At 41.6% G+C, this 27,147-nt stretch overlaps 1 protein-coding gene across 1 annotated transcript in view; it reads right to left on the bottom strand.

Moving 5' to 3' along the window:
* Positions 1 to 1,605: 1,605 nt before the first annotated feature.
* ntn3 (netrin 3) overlaps positions 1,606 to 27,147 on the bottom strand; it is a 102,352-nt gene continuing 76,810 nt past the window's right edge. Inside the window, exons 6-7 of the mRNA XM_033040728.1 lie at positions 9,859 to 9,933; positions 1,606 to 6,378 (exon numbers count right to left, since the gene is read on the bottom strand). Coding sequence (XP_032896619.1) covers positions 6,047 to 6,378; positions 9,859 to 9,933 — 407 coding nt within the window. The 3' untranslated portion in view covers positions 1,606 to 6,046. The remainder of the gene's footprint in view (positions 6,379 to 9,858; positions 9,934 to 27,147) is intronic.

Raw genomic sequence — 27,147 nt, 5'->3', positions numbered from 1 at the left:
CCTTACGTGTTCCATCACTCTTAACTCTTAATAGGTATTGAACTGATTATTCTCTAAGCTTGCACAGCAACTTTGTAATGAATGACTAAATAATGTGTGTGTTATCTATTTTTTTAAATTGTGTGGTGCTATTGACCCAGACTCTGGGTTTTATCCATTTTGTATCTGATTAGTTAATGATTGCTAAATTTTAAATGCTCTATGCTTCTCATCATGTGATATATTGGCGTAATATTTCCGTCATCTGCTTGTTGTTATCTCATTCCCTGGCTCCTTCACCTATCTCTTCAGCCCAGTTAACATTGGCTTAGTTGAAATTCCCAATGATAAATATTTCATGTATATTAATCATTTCTTGAATATCATTTAATATTTCTGCTTCCATCCCTCATCCAGAAATGGAGAGAGCATACAAACACAGAACATAGGATCACGACCTTCAGCCTACAATATCAATTCCTATCTAATCAGCCTACAATATCATCCTATGATGCCAATTTAAACTGCATATCTGCCTGCGAATGGTCTATTTTTTGCTTATGAGTGTGATTAATCTTTGATTCATTTTTATCTTGATCAAAAAATATCATATTTTTTTCCTTATCGTTGTATCTATTTTTTCAACTTTCAAAGTTTTTGTAGCTTCTTTCCAGGTCTGGTCTTTCCAATATATGTTTGCCTCCAGCTCCTGTTTTATTATGGATGTTTTTTTAAAGCAAACCTCTATATCCACAGTAAGTTTGTAACAAAATCTAGATCAGTTGGTAAGGTGGGCCAAGGAATAGAAAATAGAATTTAACTCGGACAAGTGTAAGGTGACTTTGGTATGTCAGTATTGCTGGACTTACATAGTTAATGGTAGACCTCTGGAGAATAGAGAGATCTGGGAGTGCAGGTGCACAGTTTCCTGAAAGTGGAAAGTCATTTGGACAGGGAGACGAAGAAAGCGTGAATCATCACACTTGTCTTCATTGGGATGAATACTGAATGCAAAAGTTAGGACATCATGATGCAGCTGTACTGGTCATTGGTGGGACCACACTTGGAATTCTGTGTGTAGTCACGCAGCTATTGGAAGGATGTTATTAAATTGGAAAGGATGCAGAAGAAATGTACCAAGATGTTACCTGGGCTTGTGGCCTTGAGATAGTGGAAAAAGTTGAAAAGGCTGGGACTTTTTTCTTTGAAGCATAGGAGGCTGAGAGGTGATTTAATTGAGATGCATAAGATCAAGGGGCATATGATACAAGGGGCATGGATAAAATGAGTCCTCTGTCTTTTTTCCAGGTCAGAGGATTCTAAAACTAGAGGGCATAGGCTTAAGATCCTCAGGGGCAACCTTTCACTTAGAGGGTGGTCCATATTTGGAATGAACTGCTAGAGAACTGAAGGTACCGAAGTGAATATAATTATGACTTTTAACAGAGATTTGGCCAGATATAGGGATAGGAATGGTTTAGAGAGCAATGGGCCAAATGCAAACGGGGCTAGCCCAGTACACCAACTTCGTCAGCATAGACAATGTGGAGCAAAGGTCCCTGCTGTACAGATGTATGAGTCTATGAATTACTAGATTTTACTATAGTAATCGTGCACAACCAAAGCTTGACGGAGACAATTTGGTGAAGTTTTATTTTTTATATAAACAATAAAAAATATCATAAATAAGCTAAAATATTTTCATGCACATTTACACATTTCAGTTCTTGCAATACTGTTAAAAAAGCACACATTGAAGCCATAAACTGGTTTCCTGGTGGTCTCACAAGCCTTTAATTTTCTTAATGTTAACTGGGAATATTTGAGGACTGCTCAGTGTAAAACCCAAATTCCAGATATGGAAATACAAAATGCTAAAATATTTGCTCTGAAATCGAGATGTGGATTCCCAGGTGAAATTACATGCCAATCATGCACATCACAACGCCTTTGGTAATGTTGATAGTGTACCCTGTGACCTTCTTAGCCGTTCGAATCACACTCTCCTGGGCCTTCAGGGCAATATCAATTGACCAAACTCGGATCTCTGTGGCATTACATGCCCTCCATGCATGATCTCCATGGATTTGCCAATATGCACATTAGGACAACGTTGGCATTGCTAATAGTGCACAGTGTGACTTCCATGGTAATGGCAAGGATTGATTTTATTCAGCACGTTGTATTCTATTTTCCTGGTCAAGCAAAAGATAAAATCCCGTTCTTTACTTTTGCATAACAGGTGGAAAGGATAAGAGTCCTACACAATTACATTATCTCAAATTTTGATTCAAGGACATAATTCAGGTTACTGGCAAAGCCAAACCATTTGGACAGAACATCTACATACAGTTCTTACTCATTAACAAATAACCTGGTCAATGAATATGATGGCAGGCCATAAAAAAACCCATGGACCCAAAGTTAACACCTTCACTATTGGGGTTTTGGAACAACTCGCATGTCGCTGCACAGTCTTGTTGGTGTATATCTACTGAGATGGTGGTAAGATTGTACATCTTATCATCCTGAACCAGATGACTATCATTAATTAAATCCCAGAGTGGATAGTCAAAGATTAGAGAAAGAACAATTCCTCTTTATGAAGGTGGGTATATGGAACATCTGCCTGAAGAGTAGTTGAGGCAGGTACAAAAAACAACATTTAAAAGAAATTTGGACAGGTACATGGATATTTAGAGAGCTATGGGCCGAATTCAGGGAAATGGGAACTCGCTTGCATCTTAGCCAACATGGTCAAGTAAGCTGAATGTTTTGTTTCCGTGCTGTATGACTCTGATTTTATAGTGTCTGGTCAAATGCTCTCAGTATATCATAGTTTTAGGATACAACATCAGCGATCAGCTGCAAGTAACAAAAAATGCAACCCATTTATATTAAAGCAGCACTAATACAGTTTATAATATCCCAGAGTTTTGCCTTTTTAATCGGTAAAACCAGTAGAAAATTAATATCTTAGGGATGTGTTTGACCTTTGAGCTAACCCCAACCTGTATGTGTAGGGTTATGACACAGGTTTATCCTCTGCAAGGGCGCTGAATATATGGGAGACATAATGAACATTCTCTGTCATGCAGCCTTCAGCACAAGTGCAAACAAATTAAAAAAACCTGGGCAGCATTAAAATAATTGTGAAATATTTCCAGAGGAAGGAACAAAAGAATCCAGAGTGAATGCACCTGCACTGCGTGTGTCAGCTATGCCTCAGTAGCTACCACTCATATCTGTGTTCAAGCATCACTTTAGGTATGTGGGTTGTCAATCCACTGCCATACTGAGGGACTGATCGCTGTCAGAGGGGCAGTACTGAGAAATGACTATACAGTCCGCAGTCCGTCACTCAGTCGTCAGAAGGACACTGCAGGAGGATCACTGCACTAACACATCAACAGACTGGAGGAGCTGCTCCATTGTCAGAAAGGAACACATGTTCCACAGTCAGAAGGACTCTGTCGATGGGAATGGTACATTATTTAAAGAGCATTATTAAAGTGGTACTGTGGGTCATATTAGAACAATTTGAGTAGGGAGGAACTGCAGGTGCTGGTTTATACCAAAGTTAGACATAAAGTGCTGGAGTAACTCAACAGGTCAGGCAGCATCTCTGGAAAGAAAGGATGGGTAACGTTTCAGGTTGGAACTCTTCCTCAGTTTGAAGATAAGTTCCCATCCGAAATGTCATCAATCCTTTCTCTCCAGAAATGCTGCCTGACCTGCTGAGTTACTCTAGCACTTTGTGTCTATCTTCTTGTATTAGAACAATATTGACTCTTATACTCAATGCCCCAACCAATGAAGGCAAACATACTATGCCTTTGTTAACATTAAAACTACTTGTATTGCCACTTTCTGCATTCTGAGGACTTGAATCCCAAAGTCTCTTTATACAGCAATGATGTTTAAGGTCTTGCTATTAACTGTATACTTTCCCCTTACAATCGACCTCCCAAAGTGCAACACCTCACACTTGCTTGGATTCAACTCCATCTACCAAGTCTCCGCTCATATCTGTAATTGATTTATATTTTACTGTATCCTTTGACAGCCTTCATCATTGTCTGAATCTCTATCAATTTTGGCGTTGTCTGCAAACTTGCTAACCAACCTATTTGCATTTTCGTCCAAACCTTTCACATATATCATAAATGTAGGACATAGGAGCAGAGGTAGGACATAGGAGCAGAGGTAGGCCATTCGACCCATCGAGTCTGCACTGCCGTTCCACCTCTATCTTCCACCATGGGGGAAATCATCCACTCAGAATCCCAAGAGGACAAATCTCCGCTTGGTGAAATATACAACTCGGAGGCAATTCTTCAGAATAAGGCATCACCAATTTAAGTTGGAGATGAGGAATTTCTTCTCTGTGGTGAATCTCTGGAAAATACCTAGAAATGGGTGGGTTTCTTGAACATATTCAAGGCAGAGAAAAAATATGTGAAACATGCACCAAAGAGTTCAAGACAAAATCAGGGAGGCCATGATATTACTGAATTGAAGAACATGCTTGGTAGGCCCTACTGCCTACTATTTCAGAAGAGAACTTCAATTATTCATAGGTAGCGAAAATGTAATAGTGAGATAGTGTTAGGATTGTGTGTGAGTTGCTATTCATGATATACTCTGCAGTAACCGCACTGAACTGCTGTAGTGCATTTTGATAACGTGTTATGCTGAGGATGCAAGAAATGAACATGACCTTGAAGAATACAGGTGTGTTATTTAGAAGTACATTGAAATGACCTGCTCCTCCTCATCCAATGCTCTAGTTTGGCTCTTGGGGTACTGATTTCTTTGGGAAGCTTCAATGGCACTATATTGTCACATGTACCCACACGATCCCCAGCCCGAGGTCTCTCTCCACTGTGCCTCTGCTCTCACCTTTGGGATTAGGGTCAAGAAAATATAGACGAAAGGCCCTGCCTGCGTTAAACCTTCAGGGTCTGTAGTACTGTGTATGAAGCCGTGTTTGACAACATTTTGCAGAGGTCATCCCTTGCACAAAACATAGAAAAGAAACAAGGTAGGGCCGGAAACATGGCGACTTGTGTAATCTACTATTTTGACACTATTGTATTTAAGTATGATTGTGCCTATGTAGAGTAAGAATTTTGACTGAACTGGATGCAAAAAAGAAATTTCACCGTACCTAGGTACATGTGACCTTGGTACTTAAGGACCAGTTCACTGAAAATCATTTGCTCTTTTGTTGATTCTGCACTTTAAGGGTGATACGTTCAAATCCATAGAGAGATACTTGAATATTTTAAATTAAAATCATTTAAATAAAATACTCCGAGTTGATGTGTGTGCTACTGAGACAAGGCTGATATCGTTGTAATTTGAGCATTTTGGGAGGTTGGTTTAGAGATGGATTATCTTTACAGATTATCTGACAAAGTGACCAATGGCCATGGAAATGTCATAAGCTTTTTAAACAGAAGGGTTGCATAATGGACTAAAAGTTGTACAATACTGATGCATTTTGCAAAATCGAATTGAAACTGGATATTTTCAAATCACAGCTCAAAATACACAATGTTAACAATTAACTTGCTGCATGCCAACAATCTGGCTGTAAAAATCTTGGAACCAGTCCATATTTATACTCTATGTTCAGCACAGCTGTCGGCCTCACATACACTACCACATTTTGTCTCGAATGTTAGTCATAACAGGCAAAAAAACTGATACTGTGTACTTCATTTGGGGTGAGGGGGTGGGGACAATGGGCAGGACATGGAGGAAATGTCCTTCTGTCAGATACTAATGGCTCTGGGATCGGAGAACAACCCTTCTATGGCAGCCTGACCTTTGCCTGTAGAAAGGAGTCATGGGCACATTTAAAAAAGAAACGTTCAATTTGCAAAGCATATTCAGCCAAGTTTGTGTAACAAGTGGTGAATATCGTGTCATTTACACCCTCCTGTCTCCTCATCACAGTCTAAATCTCCTTTCAGCAATGACTGAAAAGCGTATTTTGAACCCAAAGTATGTTGGAATTGTAGCCCATGATGCTTCTTAAAGCTTTTCCAAAATTGATCAATCATGCTTTCCCACATTTCCCTTTTTTCTCTTTGCGCTGGAATTTTCGAAGTCTTCTTGTCCACACATCTCGCCACTGAATGACAAGACTGTTTTTATCAGCCAGGAGACCTCCAAGCCTCTCAGACGTGCTGTCGAAGTTCCCCATCACCAGGTAGTTCTTGCTCATTTGAATTTTTGGGCACTTGCAAGCCAAGTCCTTCATATTGATCCACAAAGATTGGTCTGCCCGTTTGATCCTCTCGTCTCTGCTCTTATAAACTGATATGATATTCACAGTAAACTTTGCCCATTCACTCACTGTGTCCATATCCAGAACATTAACCTGAATGGCTGGGAAAGGTAAAAAAAAGTCAGCTGTCAGATGTGACTCAGTCAGATTGTCAAGACATTAAGCAACTAATAACACGTTTCACCAACATCTAAAAACAACTTCAGAAAAAATGTGGCATACAAGTACATAGTTCCATTAAAATGGCAACACAGATAGACAGATTGGTGAAGAAGGTATATGATATGCTTGCCTTCTTGGTGCGTGGGAATGAATACGAGAGTTGGGACGTTATGTACAATATTATGTTGGTTAGATTGCACTTGGAATATTGTGTGCAGTTCTGGCCCCCATGCCAGAGAGGCGAAATCACCTAATCCATAACCATCTATAGGGAATCTCAGGAATGATCGATACCCATCAATGATGAATCAAAGGGACTGGTTGACATTCAGCTCTCTAATTCCAGGGAATCACATGGGTCAGTTGACACAGTGGTACTTCAAAAAGAGTTATATGCCTATATCTTCTCACAGTGGGTCAGCAGCCTTCTGGAAATGTACACATCCAGGGTGTGAAATGAATATTTCTCAGCAGTGTTTGCCATGGAGAAAAACTTGGATGCTAAGGAATTTGGGGAAGTTCATAGTGATGTCTTGAAGAGTCCACATTGCAGAACAGGAGGTGCTGGATGTATTCAAATACATAGAGGTAGATAAATCCTTGGGAAATGATCAAGTGTACGCTGGGACATTGTGAAAAGCTAGAGAAGAAATTGTGGGTCTGCTGGCAGAGACATTTGTATCATCGATAAGCATGGGAGAGCTGCTGGAATGTTCGAGGGAGGCAAATCGTGTGCCTCTAAGGAAGGCTGCAAGGAAAACCTTCAGTGAGTTTAACATCAGTGATGGGAAAGTTATTGGAGGGAGTTTGAGACACGGGACTACAGGGTACTTGGAATGACAAGGTCTGATTGGGAATAATCAGCACAGCTTTGTGTGTGGGAAATCATGTCATAAATGTGAATTTGTTTTTTAAGGAAATTACTAAAAAGAGTGGTGATGGCAGTGTGGTACATGCAGACCACATGGTCTTTAGTAAGACCTTTGACAATGTATGGCACACTAGGCTGGTTCAGAAGGTTAGATCACATGGGATCCAGGGTGAGCTATCCAAATGGATTTAAAAAATGGCTTGAAGGAGGAGACAGAGGGTGGTTGACGGTTGTTTTTCAGACTGTAGGCTTGCAAACAGTGTGTGCCGCAGAGATCACAGCTAGGATCACTGTTGTTTATCTATATTAATGAGTTAGTTAAGAATGTAGGTGGGATAGTTGGTGATTTTGCAGATTAAACTAAATTTGGTGGTATAGTGAAAATGAAGAGGCTCATCTAAGATCACAATGGATTGTTGCTCAACTGGACCAGTGGGCCAAGAAATAGCTGATGGAGTTTTATTCAGATAAATGCAAGGTTTTCCACTTTGCTAACACAGATTTGCTTATAACTAACACAGTGAATGTTAGGGGACTGGAGAGTGTTGATGAACAGAGAGACTGGGGGTTGCCATGAAAGTGGCGACACAGGTCAACAGGGTGGTGAAGAAGGTGTTTGGCATGCTCGCCTTTATAAGTCAGTGTATTGAGTACAGGAGTTGGAATGTCACGTTACAGCTGTATTGGATAAGGCCACATCTGGAGTCTTGTGGGGAGTTCTGGTTACCCTGCTATAGGAAGGACGTCATTCAACTGGAAAGGGTGAAAAATATTTATGAAAATGTTACCAGATCTGCAGTCTTGAGTTATAAGGAGAAGTTATATAAGGTGTTTTCTCCTTGGAGCATAGAACCTGCCGGGGGGACCTTGCAAAGGTTTATAACATCATGAGGTGAATGGCCACATTCTTTCCCCATGGTAGAGGAGTCTAATACTACAGGTTACTGGGGAAAGATTTTAAAAGGACTTGAGGAATGTCTTTTTCACAGAGAGAAGTGCGTATATAGAAGAATGTAATAAAGCGGGTACACTTACAATATTTACTGTAAAATACATTCAGTTAGGTACTTGGATAGGGAAGGATTGGTAGACTATGGACCAGGTACAAGCAAATGGGATGCTTTCAATTGGGCATCTTTATCAGCAGGATCAAGTTAGACCAAAGGTCCTGTTTCTCATGCAGTCATACAGTATGGAAACTTGCCCACACCGACCAACATGTCCCATCTACACAAGTCCCACCTGCCTGCATTTGGCCCACATCCCCCAAAACCTGTCCTATCCATGTACCTGTCGAATTGTTTCTTAAACGTCCTGCCTCAACTACCTCCTCTGGCAGCTTGCTCCATAAATCCACCAACCTTTGTGTTTCTGCGTTGTGTACTTCTATGACTCTCTGACTGTGAAGCACTTTTGAAGATTGATGAGCTTAGTCCCATACCACTAATATCCTCACAAGTTTTCCCATCTACCAATTACTTCTTGATAAATAAAACCTAGGAATTTGCTTATTGATATCCAACGCAAGAGAATCACGGGAATGATCATGGTCCATCTGTGGGCAATCTTAACAACTAACCCATGTCCATCCACGAGGAATCGCTTGATTCATATCCATCCCCGGTGTAATCACAGGCATTCCCGGTGTCATCAATATTCATTCCATTGCGATGAAAGGTCCTGGCCCTGAAACTATTTCTCTTTTTACAGATGCTGTCTGGCCTGCTCATTGTTTCTGTAATTTTCTGTTTTATTTTATCTCTGAGGAATCACAGGAACTAATTGATATTATAGAGTATACAGCACAGAAACAGGTCTGTCGGAACAACTCATCCATGCCGACCAAGTTGCCAACCTGAGCTGTTCATGTACCTGTCCAAACACTTTTTAAATGTTGTAATTGGACCCGCCTCTGCAGCTTTCCACACACCCACCACTAACAATTCCCCCGGCTGCAGTATTTAGAACCAGAAAGCACAGGTTCTAAGCTAGGGATCGGCTATTCATGACAAGGATGAAACTTAATTCCCTGATGTAAGTGAATCTTCAATATTTTCTCCAGAGTGCAGTGAAGGCTCAATTACTGACAATATTAAAGGCAGAAATGAATCGATGTAGGATTCTGGAAGAATTAAAAGATATGGTGTAAATGTAGAAAAGAGGTGCTGAGGTAAAACATCAGGAACAAACTCATTGAATGTCAGATAGGCATCAGCTGTTGTTTTTCCATTCAGTCTCAGAGGGAATTACCAGATTGGTATACATCCCGCGGGTGTCACCTGAATCATAACCAAACACGGAGAAATCACGTAATGAACCACGTGGATAGGAAAGGTTTAGAGGGATATGGGCCAAACACAGGCAGGTGGGACTAGCTGAGATCTTGGTCGGCATGGATGAGTTGAGCTGAGGGGCTTCTTTACGTGTTGCATGCGTTTGTGTCTTTATGACACTCCTTTAGTCTCAGATCACAGAGAAAGTGGAGATCAGCCATTGTGCTGAGTGTTTTAATTTAGGATGTAAAAGTTTGTGGGAGATTTGAGATTACCGTAGTCTTTCTTGCAGTATTTTTTCATGTTAATCTTCAAGTTGCCTTTCACAGGTTTGCAGTATGATTCACAATCTGTGAATTAGAAAAAGGAATGTGATGATGAAATAATATACGATAAAAGGGAGAGAATACTGGAGTCAAAATTACAGGTCAATAATGCCCTCTCATCATTAACCACTAATCAATAACCTTAACATGATTCCATTCCCATCGTACAAACTCAAACAATGACAACACAGAGTTGTGAAAGGAGAGGGATGATGTAAGATGATGTCAAGACATCAACATCCCTCTATGTCAGCAACACAAAGAGCTGGTCATCAACTTCAGGAAGTAAGTTAAAGTACACAGCCCAGTCTGCATCAATGGTACTGATGATAGTCAAGAGCTTCAAGTTCCTAGATGTACATATCACCAACAATTTGACCTGGTCCAACCACATCAATGCCAAGGCTAAGAAAGCACACCAATGCCTTAACTTCAATAGGAAATTTGCATGTCTTCAATACCTCTTACCAATTTGCAGAAATGCAACATAGAAAGCATCCTGTCTGGATTTGGTTTGGCAACTGCTCTACCTCCCTTTTGCAACTGGATCCTTGACTGACAAAACGTCAGACCTCAATCAGTGAGGATAAGTAACAACATCTTCTCACTGACCATCAACACAGGTGAAACTCCTTGCGTTGTGCTTAGCCCCCTGCTCTACTCCCTTTACACACATGATTTGTGGCTAGGTAGCGCTCCAAAGACATCTATAAATTTGCCAATGACACCACTGTGCTTGGTTGAATGAATTACCAATGGTGGTATTGTCCATCTATGGCACAGCCCTCCCCACCATCAAAAGCATCTACATGTGGTGCAGCTTCATGACTTCACCTGCACTTCATGTTGCCTCAGCAAAGCAGCCAACCTAATCAAGGAGTAGGAAAGAACTGCAGATGCTGATTTAAATCAAAGATAGACAAAACCTCAGCGGGCCAGGCAGTATCTCTGGAGAGAAGGAATGGGTGACATTTCGGGTCGAGACTGAAGAAGGGTCTCAACCCGAATCGTCACCCATTCCTTCTCTCTAGAAATGCTGCTCGTCCCGCTGAGTTACTCCAGCAATTTGTGTTTATAATCAAGGTGTATACATGTAATGGTATAACTTGACTGGATAGCATGCAAATAAAATGTTTCACTGTATCTTGGTACACGTAACAATAATAAATCATTCCCAATACTGTTGAATGTCTGTTGTATCTAGAAATCTATTGATCTATTTCTTAGAAATATTCAGTAGTTTGGCCATTACAACCCTCTGTGATAACAAATTTTACAGTTTCTATGCCCTCTGATGACATCATTTCTCATCTCATTGTAAATATCTTGCACTGTAATCTGACACTGTGACCTTATATTTGAGATACCTTAGTCAGGCGAAATATCCTTCTGGCTTGCAGTCTGTCTAGCCCTGTCAGAATTTTGTTTCAATTAGATGCCATGTCATTCTTCTGAAGTTCAGTGAAGGCAAACTGAGTTAACTTAAACTCTAAGGTACACAAAAATGCTGGAGAAGCTCAACTTAAACTCTCCTCATAAGACAGATTCTGCAAGCCAAGAATCCATTGGTAAATCTTCACACCCGCTGGCAAATGTATCTTTTCTTCGGCGAATAGACCAAAATCTCACACAATAGTACAAATGTAGATCACCAAGGCCCTGTATAATTATAGCAAGACATCCCTATTCCTGCATTCAAATCTTGTCGACCTAAGGCCAACAACAATTTAATTTACTTTTTTAACCACTTTCTCCAGCTCAAGAACACTGAAGAAGACGACGTCGGGCAGGATACAGAGGTTCCAACTGTCATCATCATCGATGACTACGAACTTGATTCCGTCCATCAGTTCACGTACCTCGGCTCCACCATCACCGACAACCTCTCCTTGGACACAGAGATTGATAAGAGGATCGGGGAGGCAGCTACAACTCTCGCTCGCCTCACAACTCGAGTGTGGACCAACCCAAAGCTGACAGTGAATACAAAGATAGCAGTCTACAACGCCTGTGTCAACAGTACGGCAGTGAGACATGGACTACATATGCCAGGCAGGAGAGAAGACTGAACACCTTCCACCTGAGAAGCATCCACCGTATACTGGGCATATCCTGGCAAGGCAGAGATCCTGTCTCGCGCTGGCCTTCCCAGTATGTACACTCTACTCAGGCAGCGCAGACTGCGGTGGCTGGGCCATGTCCACAGCATGGAGGATGGCCGTATTCCAAAAGACATCTTCGATGGAGAGCTGATATCTGGGAGGAGAAAAATCGGCCGCCCCCAGCTACGTTACAAGGATGTCTGCAAGAGAGATATGAAGGCGCTCGACATCGATGTGGAGTCCTGGGAGAGCCTTGCAGCTGACCGCACGAGGTGGAGAGGTACCCTGAACCAACATCTCAAAACGGGAGAGGAGAAACTGTTGAAAGCAGCGGCAGACAAGTGGGCACGCAGAAAGGAGCGCAGCAACTTCAACAAACCAGAGACCACACGCAAATATGACCTTTGCGACAGAAACTGTCACTCCCGCATTGGTCTCTTCAGCCACAAGCGACGCTGCTCTAGCTGAGGTTTGGAGCAAGCAGCCAACTACTAGGAACAGCACCTCATATTCCGTCTGGGGACCTTGCGTCCGGATGGCATTAACATTGAATTCTCCCAATTTTGCTAGTCCTTGCTGTCTCCTCCCCTTCCTCAACCCTCTAGCTGTCTCCTCCCACCCTCCCATCCACCCGCCCTCGGGCTCCTCCTCCTCCCCTTTTCCTTCCTTCTCCCCCCCACCCCCCATCAGTCTGAAGAAGGGTTTTGGCCCGAAACGTCGCCTATTTCCTTCGCTCCATAGATGCTGCTGCACCCGCTGAGTTTCTCCAGCAATTTTGTGTACCTTCAGCCAACTACTAGGATGCATCACCCATGGTCAGTCATGACCGAGGGGGGGCTACTACAAGAACACTCAAGTTTCTTTATACATCAATACATCCTAATCAACACAATTTGCTTTTCCCATTGAAGCTCAATCTGTCTACGTTGTCTTAGAAACCTCTGCATCTTTCTTACATTTCTCAATTTCACCCAGTTTGTCACTGACAAACTTTGAAATCTCACATTCTGTTTCTTAAACCAAAACTGAGGCCAAGCATTGGTTCCCACAATCGTCCACTACGTCACTGCTTGCCATATCAAAGATACCCCATTTATTCCTACTCTATTTCCTGTCTGCCAATCTATTTTTAATCCATGCCAATTCTTGTCTCAATACCTTGAACTTTAACTTCACACACCACGTGGGACTTCACAACAACATTCTGAAAATCGAAACACACCTCATTCACTGTTCCTCCTATTTGTTCTACCAGTAATACTCTCAAAAGTGTTATAGCTTTGATAAACATGCTTTCCCTTCCAGAAATCCATGTTAACATTATGCAGTCCTGTTGATATTTTCTGAGCATCCTGTTATCTCTGTCTTTATAATAGGCTTTCGCTGAGGTTGAATTTATACCTCAATTTCTGGAGTAGTGGTGAGAATATCACCGTATCATTGCTGCTCTGCACACGATGACACACTGCCCTAAATTCCCAGAGCTCACTTTGTTCCACTCATACTCCTACATCTCCACCTGCCACATCATTCCTTTCCTGGTTATTTCTCCCTGTTGTCAATAATACCTTGATCATCCTCCATTAAAGCAGATAACAGATGTAGCTCTTCTCACTTGTTTTGCAGCTAGCAGTAACAACTGGCCAATAATTATTCTCAGTGAACATTTAAAAAAACAATTTGCTGTTATTATTCTTCTCCTCTGAAAAAGTTGGTTTCCTGGTGTCCATTAGGCACTATAACTGCATCTTTTGTTTGAGGTTTTAGCACGGTGTGCAGATCTTTTCATGGCCATTTCACAATGTTTGCTCAGCTTTCGTCACTATTAATTACAGGACTTGTCGCTGATAATTTGTCATTAAGAAGGTCAATGCTGCATTAAGTGATATGAGAGCAAGTGATTGATTGCTTGACAGTTCCTTCTTTCACTGCTTGTAGGGCTGCAGGCTTCTGATGTGTGTGATGTGGCCCTACCATATCTTTCAGCTGAATCCAATTTGGCATCCATAATGCTTCAGAGACAGTTCCACTGTTCATACATTTATGTCATAGGAGCAGAATTAGTCCATTCGGCCCATCAAGTCTACTCAGCCATTCAATCATGGCTGGTCTATCTTTCCCATTATCCTGTCTTCTCTCCATAACCCTTGACACCCTTACCAATCAAGAATCTGTCAATCTCCACCTTAAAAATGCCCCATTTCTTGGCCTTCACAGCTGTATGTGGCAATGAATTTTGTTCCTTCCTGTTAGCAGACTGCTTTCCATTGTATCCTTCCCCAATTACAATTAAAGCATTGTGTAGTTGCTGAGGTGCAGCCCATCAGTAATGGGTTAGGATCTGAAGAATGTTTGCATACAATGCCTTTGATATTGGGATTGAATCCTGTGGTTGTGTGCTTGCATGGGTCATAGGTAGGATCCCAGGAATACTGGGATATGGTCCCAGGGTACAGTTTCTTCAGTACAGGCATCTAGTCTGGTCTTTAACTGGGATAAACCTTTGCTAAGCATTCTAGACCAGCCATGTGAATATCTGCCACTGTTCCTCGACTGACCTGCCTCTTAACTTGTCGTCCAGTACAACTTCCATAGCTCCATTAGAGTTGCCCGAATTTAAACTGAAGGCGTCGGTTCTGAACCTCTGTTGTTCATCCTCAAACTGTACCTAGAATTCCTTTATATTATGGTCATCGCCCCAATGATCCTTAACCACGAGATCTCTCATTAACTCTCCTTCACTACATGAGACTAAATCTGAAATAGCTTGTTTCTGGAGGGGGGGGGGGGGGGGGGGGGGGGGGGTTCCACAAGGTATTGGGCTAAAAACACTCCATAAATTCTGCTTCTACAATCAGATCCCCATTGATGCTCCCACCCTATCGACAGGTCACATTTTGGAGTCTAAAGACCACTCCTGCCCATGTCTTCCATCACCTGCTGTTCACCCAGCTGGATTCCACATCACCGTCAACTGCCTCTGTATCACCACTCGACACTGGTCTGCTGCTTTCCTTCATTAACGTCACCCCACCTCCTTTTCCCTTTGGCTGGTTCTTTTCAATTGCTGATGGAAGCTTAACATACCTCCTATAGCACAGAACTGAACGCAGTAGGCCAACTGTAGTCTCACCAACGACATTCTGCTGTATGTCTTTCTCTCGAGTGTGTGAATCTAAAATTAGAGACTATATATTTAAGGTGTGAGGGGAGAAAGTTACAGGAGATCTGGAAAAAGTTGCCAGCGAATGTTTTAAATGCAAGTATAATTATGATATTTAAAAAGCAATTGGACAGGTACTTTTAGGAAGGAGTATCGTGGATGTGTTGACCGAAAGGCCCGTTTTTGTACTGTATATCTCTTGTATACTGTATATGTACTTTATTCTTCTCATCAATCCATTCTCTTTTGATTTGTCTGATGAATACACTATACTATACATCCATGCTGCTCCATTCTCCCAATGACACCTCACAAGCATCCTTGTGCTTTCCTAGGCAAGACATAAAGAGAGGGTGTACCTCTGGAACAACATCCGTCCTTCTGCGAGTGGTTTAGCATGGCCAGGTACACCTCACTTCCCATTCAGGGTGACATGCTGGGCATTGATAACAGCAGCTACTGGCCAGGTGCCACCTGCTGCGGAGACACAGGCAGAAGCCATACAAGCTCCCAGTGCCTTAATGCTGCCTCACTGATCGAAGCACAGTATAGATCTGTGCTTCCTGGGAGCAGCGTGTGCAAGAACAACGAGCTGCCATGTCAGCAGAGATGCCATCTGTGAGTTCATCGCTCTTAGGATGCATGAGTATCGAACTGACTTCATGGAGACGTCTGCAAGAATGCAGGGTGCGAATGCGTCAGTCATATCTGGCATAGATCAGAAGCTGAAAGCTGAGAGAGCAGTCTGGTTGCCAACAGTGATGGATGGTGAGGGAGGCATTGCATTGTAGTTCTAGGCCTTTATAGGAGGGACATAACAACATTGTCTTTATACCTAAATATTGTGCATGCAATGTTCTATTTGAACTGTTTATTCATTATTTAATTTTAAATTAAAATTATGCTGATAATTCAAATTCTTGCAAGACTGAATTTAACATTGGACAGGTTATGATGTTGCTCACACCAACAATGCAAAGGCAGATAAAACATGTTGCAGTCGTTCAGATAATTCCCTTCCTAATGGCAAATGACTGCAGCCTATTGGATGCATTCATCCATTCTCTGCACTAATGTTGCTTGACTTATGCTATTGATCACAACCTTGGTGGGCTGACTGCTGATATCTGGCAAAGTGAATCCCTAAGAATGAAGGAGAATGAGAGCTTTCAGGATATGTGACATTGACTCCAAGGAAATTCTGAAACCTGTATCAAACTAAGGTTTACTGCTGGGAGGGCTGCCTGTATGTTTCTTCTTAAATACAGAGTGGAAGCAGCTTCTCTAATGTCACAGTGAGCAGCAAACTGTGAGATTAAACTTTACAATGCATGGAAAGAGCCTGAAGAAGGATTTAAAGCTAGTTGTTGTAGTTTCCTGCTTTGAGTTGTGCTGCCTTATAATTGTCATCCCAATGGAGCTCATGGCCCGATGGTGACATGCCTGCAAGATGATTAACATCATTGGGTTCATGTCTAACATTGGAAACATGCCAGATGCACCCCTGTAGATCACGGCCAGGGGCACCCGATTGAATTTTGCAATGGAAGTGATCTGGAAATGCTCACAATAGCAATTTACTAAATTAAATTGATTTTACGGCTAATAGTGCTGAAAAAGCTTGTGATAAAATCTAACCTTGAGGTGTGCATTTCAACAATTTAAGAAAGATCACACTGCAAAGCTTCACTCTGCTTCTAACTGTATGTCCTTGATCTTGGAGGTGTCAATGTCGTGGTGGGTGCAGCACAAACAGGCTGTGTCTGGCCAGTGTACTGCAGCATGACTGTGCTGGTCAGTGTAGTGTGCAGTGTCCTTGGCTGTCCTTGGTCTGAGCAGCACTAAACGGCTTGGTCGGTGCCAATCAAAAAGAGCTTTGCCTGGTCAGTGCAGCCAGGATCACGAGACTTCCTTGAAAAGTATCTGGATATAGGAGTACACTTAAGTAGGAAATTAGGAGAGTAAAAAGAAGCCACGAGATATCCCTACATACACAGGCTTGCATGCGCTCGCACATACACTCAATAAAATAAGGTATAATAATCCCTATATTCTTTGCAAATTATAGTACAATAAACCTCTGTACAATACAATATAATAAACCTCACATATTCTCTACAACACAAAATAAATATTGTATTAACTATACATTATAGTATAATATATTTTGCTTATTTCTTATATATTACAGAATAATTTCACACATTGATAGGTCAAACATACAATAACATGATATAATAGACCACATGTTCTCCGAAAATAAGATACAAATAGAATCATTCTTATAAAGTACAAGTTTTGCACACGCCCTCTATAATAGTTTCATAACTCCCACAATACGGTGTTATTATTTTAACATATATTCTGATCAATATATGAAAGTAGTAACTTACTGTTATGCACAATAATACAAGGTATAATAGACTACATCCTCTGAAAAATATATCATAAATCACAGATGCATAATTACTTACTGTAGAATACAGTATAAGCCTCATATGCTCCCAATGCAATACAGTTCTATAATTGCCATGACCACACAATGCAGTATAAATATTGCCTGTTTCTCACAGACACAAAGACATACTGAACAATGCTATATAATCATGTGCATCCTATGTCCAATACATTATACGTGCAATATTGGGTAATAAACCACATGCATAGTGTACATGACAGTATAATAAATCTCACAGCCTCAGTGTATAAAACTACACACAAAACTATAAGAAAACTGTCGATCTCAAATACATTCAGGAATTGTACTCTGCCATGTCTACCTGGCCTGGAAATCTTTCACGAATCACTTCTCGTAAATAGTTCTCTCCCCCATAATAATATTATTCACTTCTCCCACAAAAAAGATTAAATATTTCAAACTCTTGGGTGCTGGTCACATCGTTAAATAAGAGAAATTCTTCTTGTCTGCCAAGCGTAAAGCAAAAATTTCATTTTTACTGTTTGTACTTTGTGAACAGTTTGACTTCATCTACAGAGTACAATGTGGTCATTCACACAGCTTTCTCCAGTCAGATATGGTGAGCAGGTGTACCTTAGGAATGTAGGCATAAAATAACAATAGTCTGGGCCAAGGTATGCTCAGAAATTGGGTAACTCTTTCTCTGAAACTCGAATAAGCGTGTAGGAAATTTTAAGAAATGCAACACATGTTGAACAGGTGCTGATCTACACAAGATTAAACGCCTAAGAAGCTGTGGCAGTGGTGTGTCAATACATTCCTCACACACTCACTGAGAGTTAGTTGCACTGTCCTCAGCTGTGTCTCGGAGTTAGAGATGTGAAATATTCTTCTTCAACAGTCCCTCAGGGTGAGGACTTGTTTTCACTCCAGCATTTTGATGAGTGGAAGACACGGTGCATGATGCTTTTTAAAGTGGAATGGCCACAGCTTACCTGATGCTACGTGGCCTCGGCAGAGTGAGATCGTTTTCCAAAAGCAAGGGAAGATGATTGGAGACTACCCTGGACTACATGTCAATTCAGTCTCAAAGTTACACACCAACAAAATACTTTTTCCCAGAGCCCCCCTTAACTGCCCATAATAGTTCTTTCCCTGCATTAGATTGGTCAATCATAATTTCCCTTTGAAAAATCCACGCTGCCTGTTCTTGTCACGCTTCCTATGGTTTTCTGTTTAAAATCGACACTGAATATTTTATAATTGACTGTAGCATTGTCTCCACATCTCAGGTTAACCAGTGTATAATTTCCTGAAGATAGGTACAAAATGCTGGAGTAACTCAGTGTCAGGCAGCATGTCTGGAGAAAAGGAATGGGTGACGTTTCCGATCATAGCTTAAGTTGGGTCTGTATTCTTTGCAGTTTAAAGAATGGTGGTGGAATCTTATTGAGGCATGTCATCGATGGCCACGAGGATATGGATTTGAGGCCTGGTAAGTCATAAGTGATGATCAAACTGAATGGCAGCACAGGATGGAATGCAGGTGACCTACACTGGTCTCTATATCCTTACGTCCTTTCCCAAAACTGGCTTTCATCAGAAATGACCAAACATTCTACTAATAATATATAATGATGTGTAACCTATTCCATAATCCTAACCAATAAGTCCACCACAGACCCCATTCCCAGTGCCTTTACTTTGTTCCACTTCTTTATCATTGCCACACTGTTTCCCACCTTCAATAAACTTTCCACAGTAGCAGCATTATCTATAATACAAATGTCAAACTGTTCAACTTTTGTATGATCATTTTTACAACCTTTAAACACCATACCAGAACAAAGATCACCCTAATCATCCTAATCAGATGCCTCATAGATGCACACACAGTGGTCAAATTCCAAATCTTCATTGACTCCTTCACTAAAACATATCAGAAAATGATTCTTTCACTATACATTTGGGACAATCTCTCCACAAACCTGCACACGATCCTGTTCGACAAATGATCCACAATGAAATCCTGCAATAGTTTACGTAATAATATATATAGCAAAGAGCACCCAACAGAAACAATGGTCCAGATGTGGCTATCAAGAGAAGTCAAAGGTAGTATTACATCAAAGGAACAGGCATAAAAAAAAGCAGGAAGCTTGAGCACTGGGAAAAGTTCAGAATTAACAAAGGATCAAGACGTTGACAAGAAACGAGAAAGTAAAAACAAGATTAAGCCAGTTCGAAAGCCAGAAAACAAATTGTAAGAGCTTTTGTAGTTATGTAACAAGGAAATAATTAACAAATTTAATGTGGATCTCACACAGACTCCAACAGTTCAAATTATAATGAGGAATAAGGAATTAGCAGAAAAATAAAACAAGGGATCAGAGGAAAAAATCTTTTCACCAAAAGGTGGTTGCAATCTGCAAAGTAGTGTCTAAGTGGGTGGTGGAAGCAAGTACTTCCACAACATTCAAGAAGTATCATGATGAGCACTTGAATTACTGAGGTATAGATTGAATGTTGGTAAATGGGATCAGTGTAGATGGGTAATTGATGGTTAGTGTGGGCATGTTGGGCCAAAGGGCCTGTTTTCTGTGCTGTGTGACTATATAACACTTTGACATATCTTTAGTTGAAGGCATCATTTGCCCAGTTCTATCTGATTAATTATTAAGTGTAAGAGAGAAGCTGAATATTTCTGATTGCAAATTGTCATGCATTGGTACTCATGGAAAGTAATTAGTACAGCTTTTTTTTTTAAAGGAGTGGAGCTGTGAAATGTTGATACATGTATTTGAAATTGAGAAGAAATACAATCAAAACTGAAACCATTTCCAAAAAATTAAGGTTTATGATATCAATATTAATAATTCAGATTAAAGCTTCAAATGGGAGTGAGCACTTTGCTGTGCTTGAATTTTTCAAATTTAATTGTAATTATTTTATGTAGGAAAAGAGCACATGTGTCTAGCATTTATAGTCCATTCCTAATTTTTTGCAAGGTGATGTTGAACCCTTTGGAAAGGTTATTTTTGAACTGATACCATTATCTGGTGAAGCTAGTCCCATAATGTATTCAACTAGATAGGCGGTGTCTAGTCAAAATGGGGAGTAACTTGCATGGGGAACTGTTCCCATGCACCTTGCTTTTCTTGGTTGTAGACTTCACAGATTTGGCAGATGTTGGTGGAATAGCCCTAGTAAGTAATTACTGTAGTTTCTGTTGGTTGTACACAGCCCTGAAGCAGCAATGGCAGAGTGATTCGATATTTGTAATGATTCATGGGTTATCAATCAAAATAGCTGCTTTTTGAATGTTTTTCAAAGCACTCATCCAGGCAAGTGGACAAAGTACCATCACATTCCTGACTTTAGAGATATAGCGCGGAAACAGGCCCTTCAGTCCACCGAGGCCGACCAGCAATCACCCTGCACACCAACCTACACACGCTAGGGACAATTTTACAACTTACCAAAGCCAAGTAACCTACGTCTTTGGAGTGTGGCAGGAAACCAGAGCACCCAGAGAAAACCTACGCCATCATAGAAACATAGAAAATAGGTGCAGGAGTTGACCATTCGGCCCTTCGAGCCTGCACCGCCATTCAATATGATCATGGCTGATCATCCAACTCAGTATCCTGTACCTGCCTTCTCTCCATACCTCCTGATACCTTTAGCCACAGGGGCCACATCTAACTCCCTCTTAAATATAGCCAATGAACTGGCCTCAAAGGGAGAACATACAAACTTTGTACAGACAGTACTTGTAGTCAGGATCGAATCCGGGTCTCTGGTGCTGTACGGCAGTAACTCTACCGTTGCTTACTGTGCCACCCCTTGCGGTTTGGAGATTGTGGAAAGTCTATCAGATCTCCAGAGTTGAATCACTCACCGCAAGATATCCAGCCTCATGCCTGCACTTGTGGCTGCAGTAGTTATGTGGCCACTTCAGTAGACTTTCTGGTCAATGGTGGTGTCTCGCAGGATGCTGACGATAGGGGAATCGGCAACAGTAATGCCACTGAATTTCAGTAGTAGATGGTTGGATTCTCTCTTATTGGAAATGATCCAAAGAAAACCACTGGCTGACTGTTGCCCTCCAAGTCACACAATCCCTATTGGAAACACATCACCAGTGTACACCCGTACACATAGGAGACTGCAGATGCTAGAATGTGGAGCAAAAAACAAACTGCTGGAGGAACCCAGCAGGGCAAGCAGCTTCTGTGGAGGCAAATGGATATTCAAAGTTTTGGGTCAAGTACCCAGCATCACTTTCATCACGCAGACTGCAGCAGTTCAAGACCAGGCTTATTATTACCGACTCCTGGGCAATTAATGATGGGTAATTACCCATCATTAATTGCCCAGGAGTCGGTAATAATAAGCCTGGTTTTGAACTGCTGCAGTCTGCGTGATGAAAGTGATGGCCTTGTCATTGTACCTGTTGTTCTCAGAATGAATATAAAATAAACATGTTTTCTGGTTCAATTTGTCATCTTTCATATTCTTTTGCTTTTTAAACTGCATAATTGGTTCACTCAAAGCAGTTCAATATGTTTTTGAATTTTAGATTAATGGTGAGAGCTGCACAAACCTCCAAAAGCTCAAGAAAGAACGAGAAGGAGGCCTGAACTTTCATAACAACACCGTCTTGATGCCAATGGATCACATGGGAAGGATCAAAATAAGCCCTGCCCACAAAATAGCTGAAATAACTCATGCCACATGGCTATCAGCTTAGAATGCTCTTAACACACTGCATGTTACTGTTTTATGACACCAAAAACAATGAAGCATACCTTTAAAATCTTAAACATACTAAATACCCTGAAATATTTAGGCACACTTAAACATTAGAAAAAATATCAACATTCATAGCTTATAGCCTTTCCTTCATCTCAAATTAACTGCAAAGCAGTTCCTGCACTGGTCCAATCTTGCACAGGTTCTCTCACTGTAAGGAGTGAGGAGCAGCTGTAACTCGTATGGTCAGAAGAACACTGAGAATCACTGAACTAACTTTAGGAGATGGAAATCCTGAAGATTCATCCTGCGGCACAAAGAAATGTGTACAGTACCAGGATCAAATGCTGCCATTTCCGCAAACTCTTGGATAGATTTATTGGTCTGCAGTTTAAATAATTCCAAGTCATTCAAGGAACCTCTTTGCAGTTTAGCTAACATTCATCAATGATATTCTCATTGCCTAATATGGAACCACTTATGTACAGCTATTGGATTCTAATTTTCTTTTTTTCTACTATTGCTGCAGTACATCGTCTGAGACACCACTCTCTCTTTTTCCAAACCAGTACTCTGGCATGTTGTCAGTAACCTCACATTCAGTGCTTATTTTGGCACGTTCTGAATGTTTTCATCCACTTTCCCTGACTCTAAGACTCTCTGAATTCTCCTGCCCACCAAACATTTGAATGCTTTAAAAGCTTTCTTCTTCTTCCTCATAATCCCCACTGAATCGCATTGGCTTCTGTTATTTTTAATGTGTTTTTGTTTTCAGTTGTATGTCCACCATCACCTCCTCACATATTCCACTGGAGTTGAAGGAGTCTGCCACTCCCCGGAGCCTCCTCTGTCTATAACTCAGAACCCGCCCATTCTGCACCTCAGCTCCACTTCCCTTCTTTAACTCTATATCTCTTGATATCTGAGACTAATAAAACTTTGCACACTTCAATTTTTAAAACTCCAATTATCCCACCATCCACAGTCCTTTGGAGAGGGAGGAATTAGGTTTCCAACTCTTTCACCCCTACCCGACTAGAACTTTCTGGATTTTCTACCTGGGAAATAGTTACACTCTAATTATCCCATCAAATCTTATTCCCAATACTGCCAACATAGCACCCCTCAGTTTTCTGTACCCAAGTGAATACAAACAAAGTTCTCACAATCTGCCCTCACTCTCTAAACATAGGGGTCATTCTGCACTGCACTGCCCTCCAGCTTCAGATACACTCTCCCTAACAAAACACTTTACCCTGGATGAGCTGTGGACAAGGCCCAGTGCAAGTCAAACATCACCTCCTGCTCTCGGTATTCCAGACTCCTACCACAGTCTCTATGTAGGGTAGGAGTCTGGAGTACAGAGAGCAAGGGGTGATGCTTCACTTGCACTGAGCCATGACACATCCTGCCCAGATTAAAGAGTTGGGTAAATGCCTCCACTATAAAGCAATCTTGGTCTCATCCGTTTCAATAGACAATAGATAATAGGTGCGCGGTAGGCCATTCGGCCCTTCGAGCCAGCTCCACCATTCATTGTGATCATGGCTGATCATCCACAATTAGTACCCCGTACCTGCCTTTTCCCCATATGCCCTGACTCAGCTATCTTTAAGATCTCTATCCAACTCTCTTTTGATAGCATACATAGAATTGGCCTCCACTGCCTTCTGAGGCAGAGAATTCCACAGATTCACAACCCTCTGTGTGAAAAAGTTTTTCCTCATCTAGGTTCTAAATTGGTTACCCCTTATTCGTAAACTGTGGCCCCTGGTTCTGGACTCTCCCAACATCGGGAACATATTTCTTGCGTCTACTGTGTCCAAACCCTTAATAATCTTATATGTTTCAATAAGAACCCCTCGCATCCTTCTAAATTCCAGTATACAAGCCCAGCCGCTCCATTCTATCAATATATGACAGTCCCGCCATCCCACGAATTAACCTCGTGCCCTACGATGCACTCCCTCAATAGCAAGAATGTCCTTCCGCAAATTAGGAGACTAAAACTGCACACAATACTCCAGGTGTGGTCTCAATAGGGCCCTGTACAACTGCAGAAGGACCTCTTTGCTCTTATACTCAACTCCTCTTGTTATGAAGGCCAACATGCCATTCGCTTTCTTTACTGCCTGCTCTACCTACATGCTTACTTTCAATGACTGATGAACAAGGACCCCCAGATCTCGTTTCGCATTTTGTATATTTTATCTGTCCACAAACTTTGAGTTTCTTATATTCAGATATGTTTCAATATATATATATATATATATATATATATATATGTGTGTGTGTGTAGCTTAGTATCTTTCCATCACACATTCTCTGAGGGAGGTTAGGCTGAAAATTGCACAGGCATTTACACAAGGCTACCTAACATCTATGGTGTCTGAGCACTGCAGAATTGGGAATGTCTCTTCCTTGTTCAGAAAAGTAAGTAAGTAAGTAAACTGAACCTCAGTGGTGATGAATATTTTAGAAATGGTAATTAGGGACAGAATTAACAGTTATTGGAATAAGTATACAATGATTAGTGAAAGCCAGTAAAGCTAATTACTGTCCAATCAGTCTATTGGTCATCAGTAAATTCAGCCACATTGTCATTGACAATATCTCCTGCTTACCAGTAACTGGTCTTGACACCCAGTTTGGGTTTTGCCAGGTTCATTTGGTACAAGACCTTAACACAGCCTTGCTCTGCAAAGAAAGTGGCTGTGGTTGTCGAAGACCAATCAATCTAGCCTTGCAGGAATTCTTCAGGACAGCATGCTTTGCCTGACCATAGAATCATTATAATTCTGCATGGAAACAGGTCCTTCGGCCCAACTTGTTCATGTCATCCAAGTTGTCTACTTGAGCTAGTCTTGCCTATAGTTAGACCATTTTCTATCCATGCACAGTCCAAACGCCATTTAAATGCTGTAATTATACCCACCTCCACTACTTTGGCAGCTCGTTCCATATACCCACCACTTTCTATATGAAAGAAAATGTCCATCAGGTCTTTAAATGTTTCCCCTTTCACCTAAACTTATGCCCTCTGGTTTTAGACTGCCTACACTAGTCCGAGCAATTTCCTCACTTGCCTCCTTTAATAACCTGGGATAGAGTTCATCAGGCCCAGAAAACATCCACCTTAATGTTTTTCAAGGCACCATAGAGTCATAGAGCGATACAGCACGGAAACAGATCCTATGGCCCAACTCATCCAAGCTGACCAAGATAACCATTCATTTCCCCACGTTTGGCCCATATCCCTCTATATATCTCCTATCCCTTTACTGTTCACACCAGATACCTCCTGCTCCTTAATATCAACATTTCCGGTGAATACCAACATACCTCACGCTTTCTGCAGCTTTGTCTATGTCCTTCTCCCTGCTGAATATTGGTACAAAGTAGTCATTAAGACCCTCATTCCTTCCTCTGGCTCCAGGTATAAATTTCTTCCATTAGTCTTTGAGTGGACCTACCCTATCCCTGGCTACCCTCTTGTTCCTGATATATATATTTATAAAATGCCTTGGGAATCTTCACAATCCTACATGCCAAGGGCATTTCATCGCCCCTTTTTAGCCCCTCCTAATTTCTTGTTTAAATTCTTTCCTATTTCCTTTATATTCCTCGAGGGTCTTGTCTTATTTTCAGCTTCCTAAACCTTATATATATTTCCTTTTTTTGTTGACATTAGGGTACATGCGCATAAATCATTGAAAGTGGCTGGGTTTTAGAAACAGAAGCACAGAGTACAAGAACACTGGAGCAAAACAAAAACTGTAGCAGAATCTCAGCGGGTCAAGCAGCATCTGTGGAGGCAAAGGGAGAGTGAATGTTACGGGTCGAGACCCTGCATCTGGACTGAGTTAGGAAGAGACAGTGATGTAAAGAGGTGAGAGCAATCTGGCAGGTGATAGATGGGATCAGGTGAGGAGGAAGAAGATGGAGCTAGGTGTGTAGGGGTGGAGCAGGGAGTCAATAGCTAGTGAGGGTTAGGTCGCGACAGATAATGAGATAATGAAAAGATGGAGTCAGGTGAGAGAAGGGTGGAGGTGGAAGGTGATAAGTGATAAAGGAGGAAATATGGAAACAACGGGGAGAGGAATGAAAGAGTTTTAGATTTTCGGAAGGGTATGAGGGGAAGAGGGCAGGAGAGAGGAAGCACTTGAAGTATCCTGAGGTTGAAAAATTCAATGCTCATACCGAGCAAGGTGAGGCGTAAATGCTTTCCGATCCTGACAGGCATAGTGAATGAATTCAGAACTTCAGAAAGTGTGGGCTCTAGCAGAGAGGCCATCTTGAAGTAGCCATTGTGAGAGAGGTAGTGAGTGAGACAGCGTGTGGGAGTGGCAGTGTGTGGAAGTGGCTGTGAGGGAGAGGCAGTGAGGGAGAAAGGTAGTGAGGGAGACACTGAGGGAGAGTGTGAGTGAGGGAGAGACTGAGGGAGAGAGGCAGTGAGGGAGACACTGAGGGAGAGTGTGAGTGAGGGAGAGACTGAGGGAGAGTGTGAGTGAGGGAGAGACTGAGGGAGAGAGGCAGTGAGGGAGAAAGGTAGTGAGGGAGACACTGAGGGAAAGTGTGAGTGAGGGAGAGACTGAGGGAGAGAGGCAGTGAGGGAGAGAGGCAGTTAGTGTTTGAGTAGTACATGCTGAGGCTTTGGTTTGTGAGGCTTTTCAGTAGGCTGAAAAGAGGTACAGGTAAGAGCAGGCAAGGTCTTTTAACTTTACCCTTTTAACTTTATTCTTCAAACTGAATGCAATCAGGAAGGCCATTTGGGCAGGCATAGGCTCCTCCTGTAGGAT

Source organism: Amblyraja radiata, chromosome 22 (assembly GCF_010909765.2).
Source record: "Amblyraja radiata isolate CabotCenter1 chromosome 22, sAmbRad1.1.pri, whole genome shotgun sequence".
Taxonomy (NCBI): Eukaryota; Metazoa; Chordata; class Chondrichthyes; order Rajiformes; family Rajidae; genus Amblyraja; species Amblyraja radiata.
The sequence above is the reverse complement of the archived record's forward strand: the minus strand, read 5'-3'. Positions and strand labels throughout refer to the sequence as shown.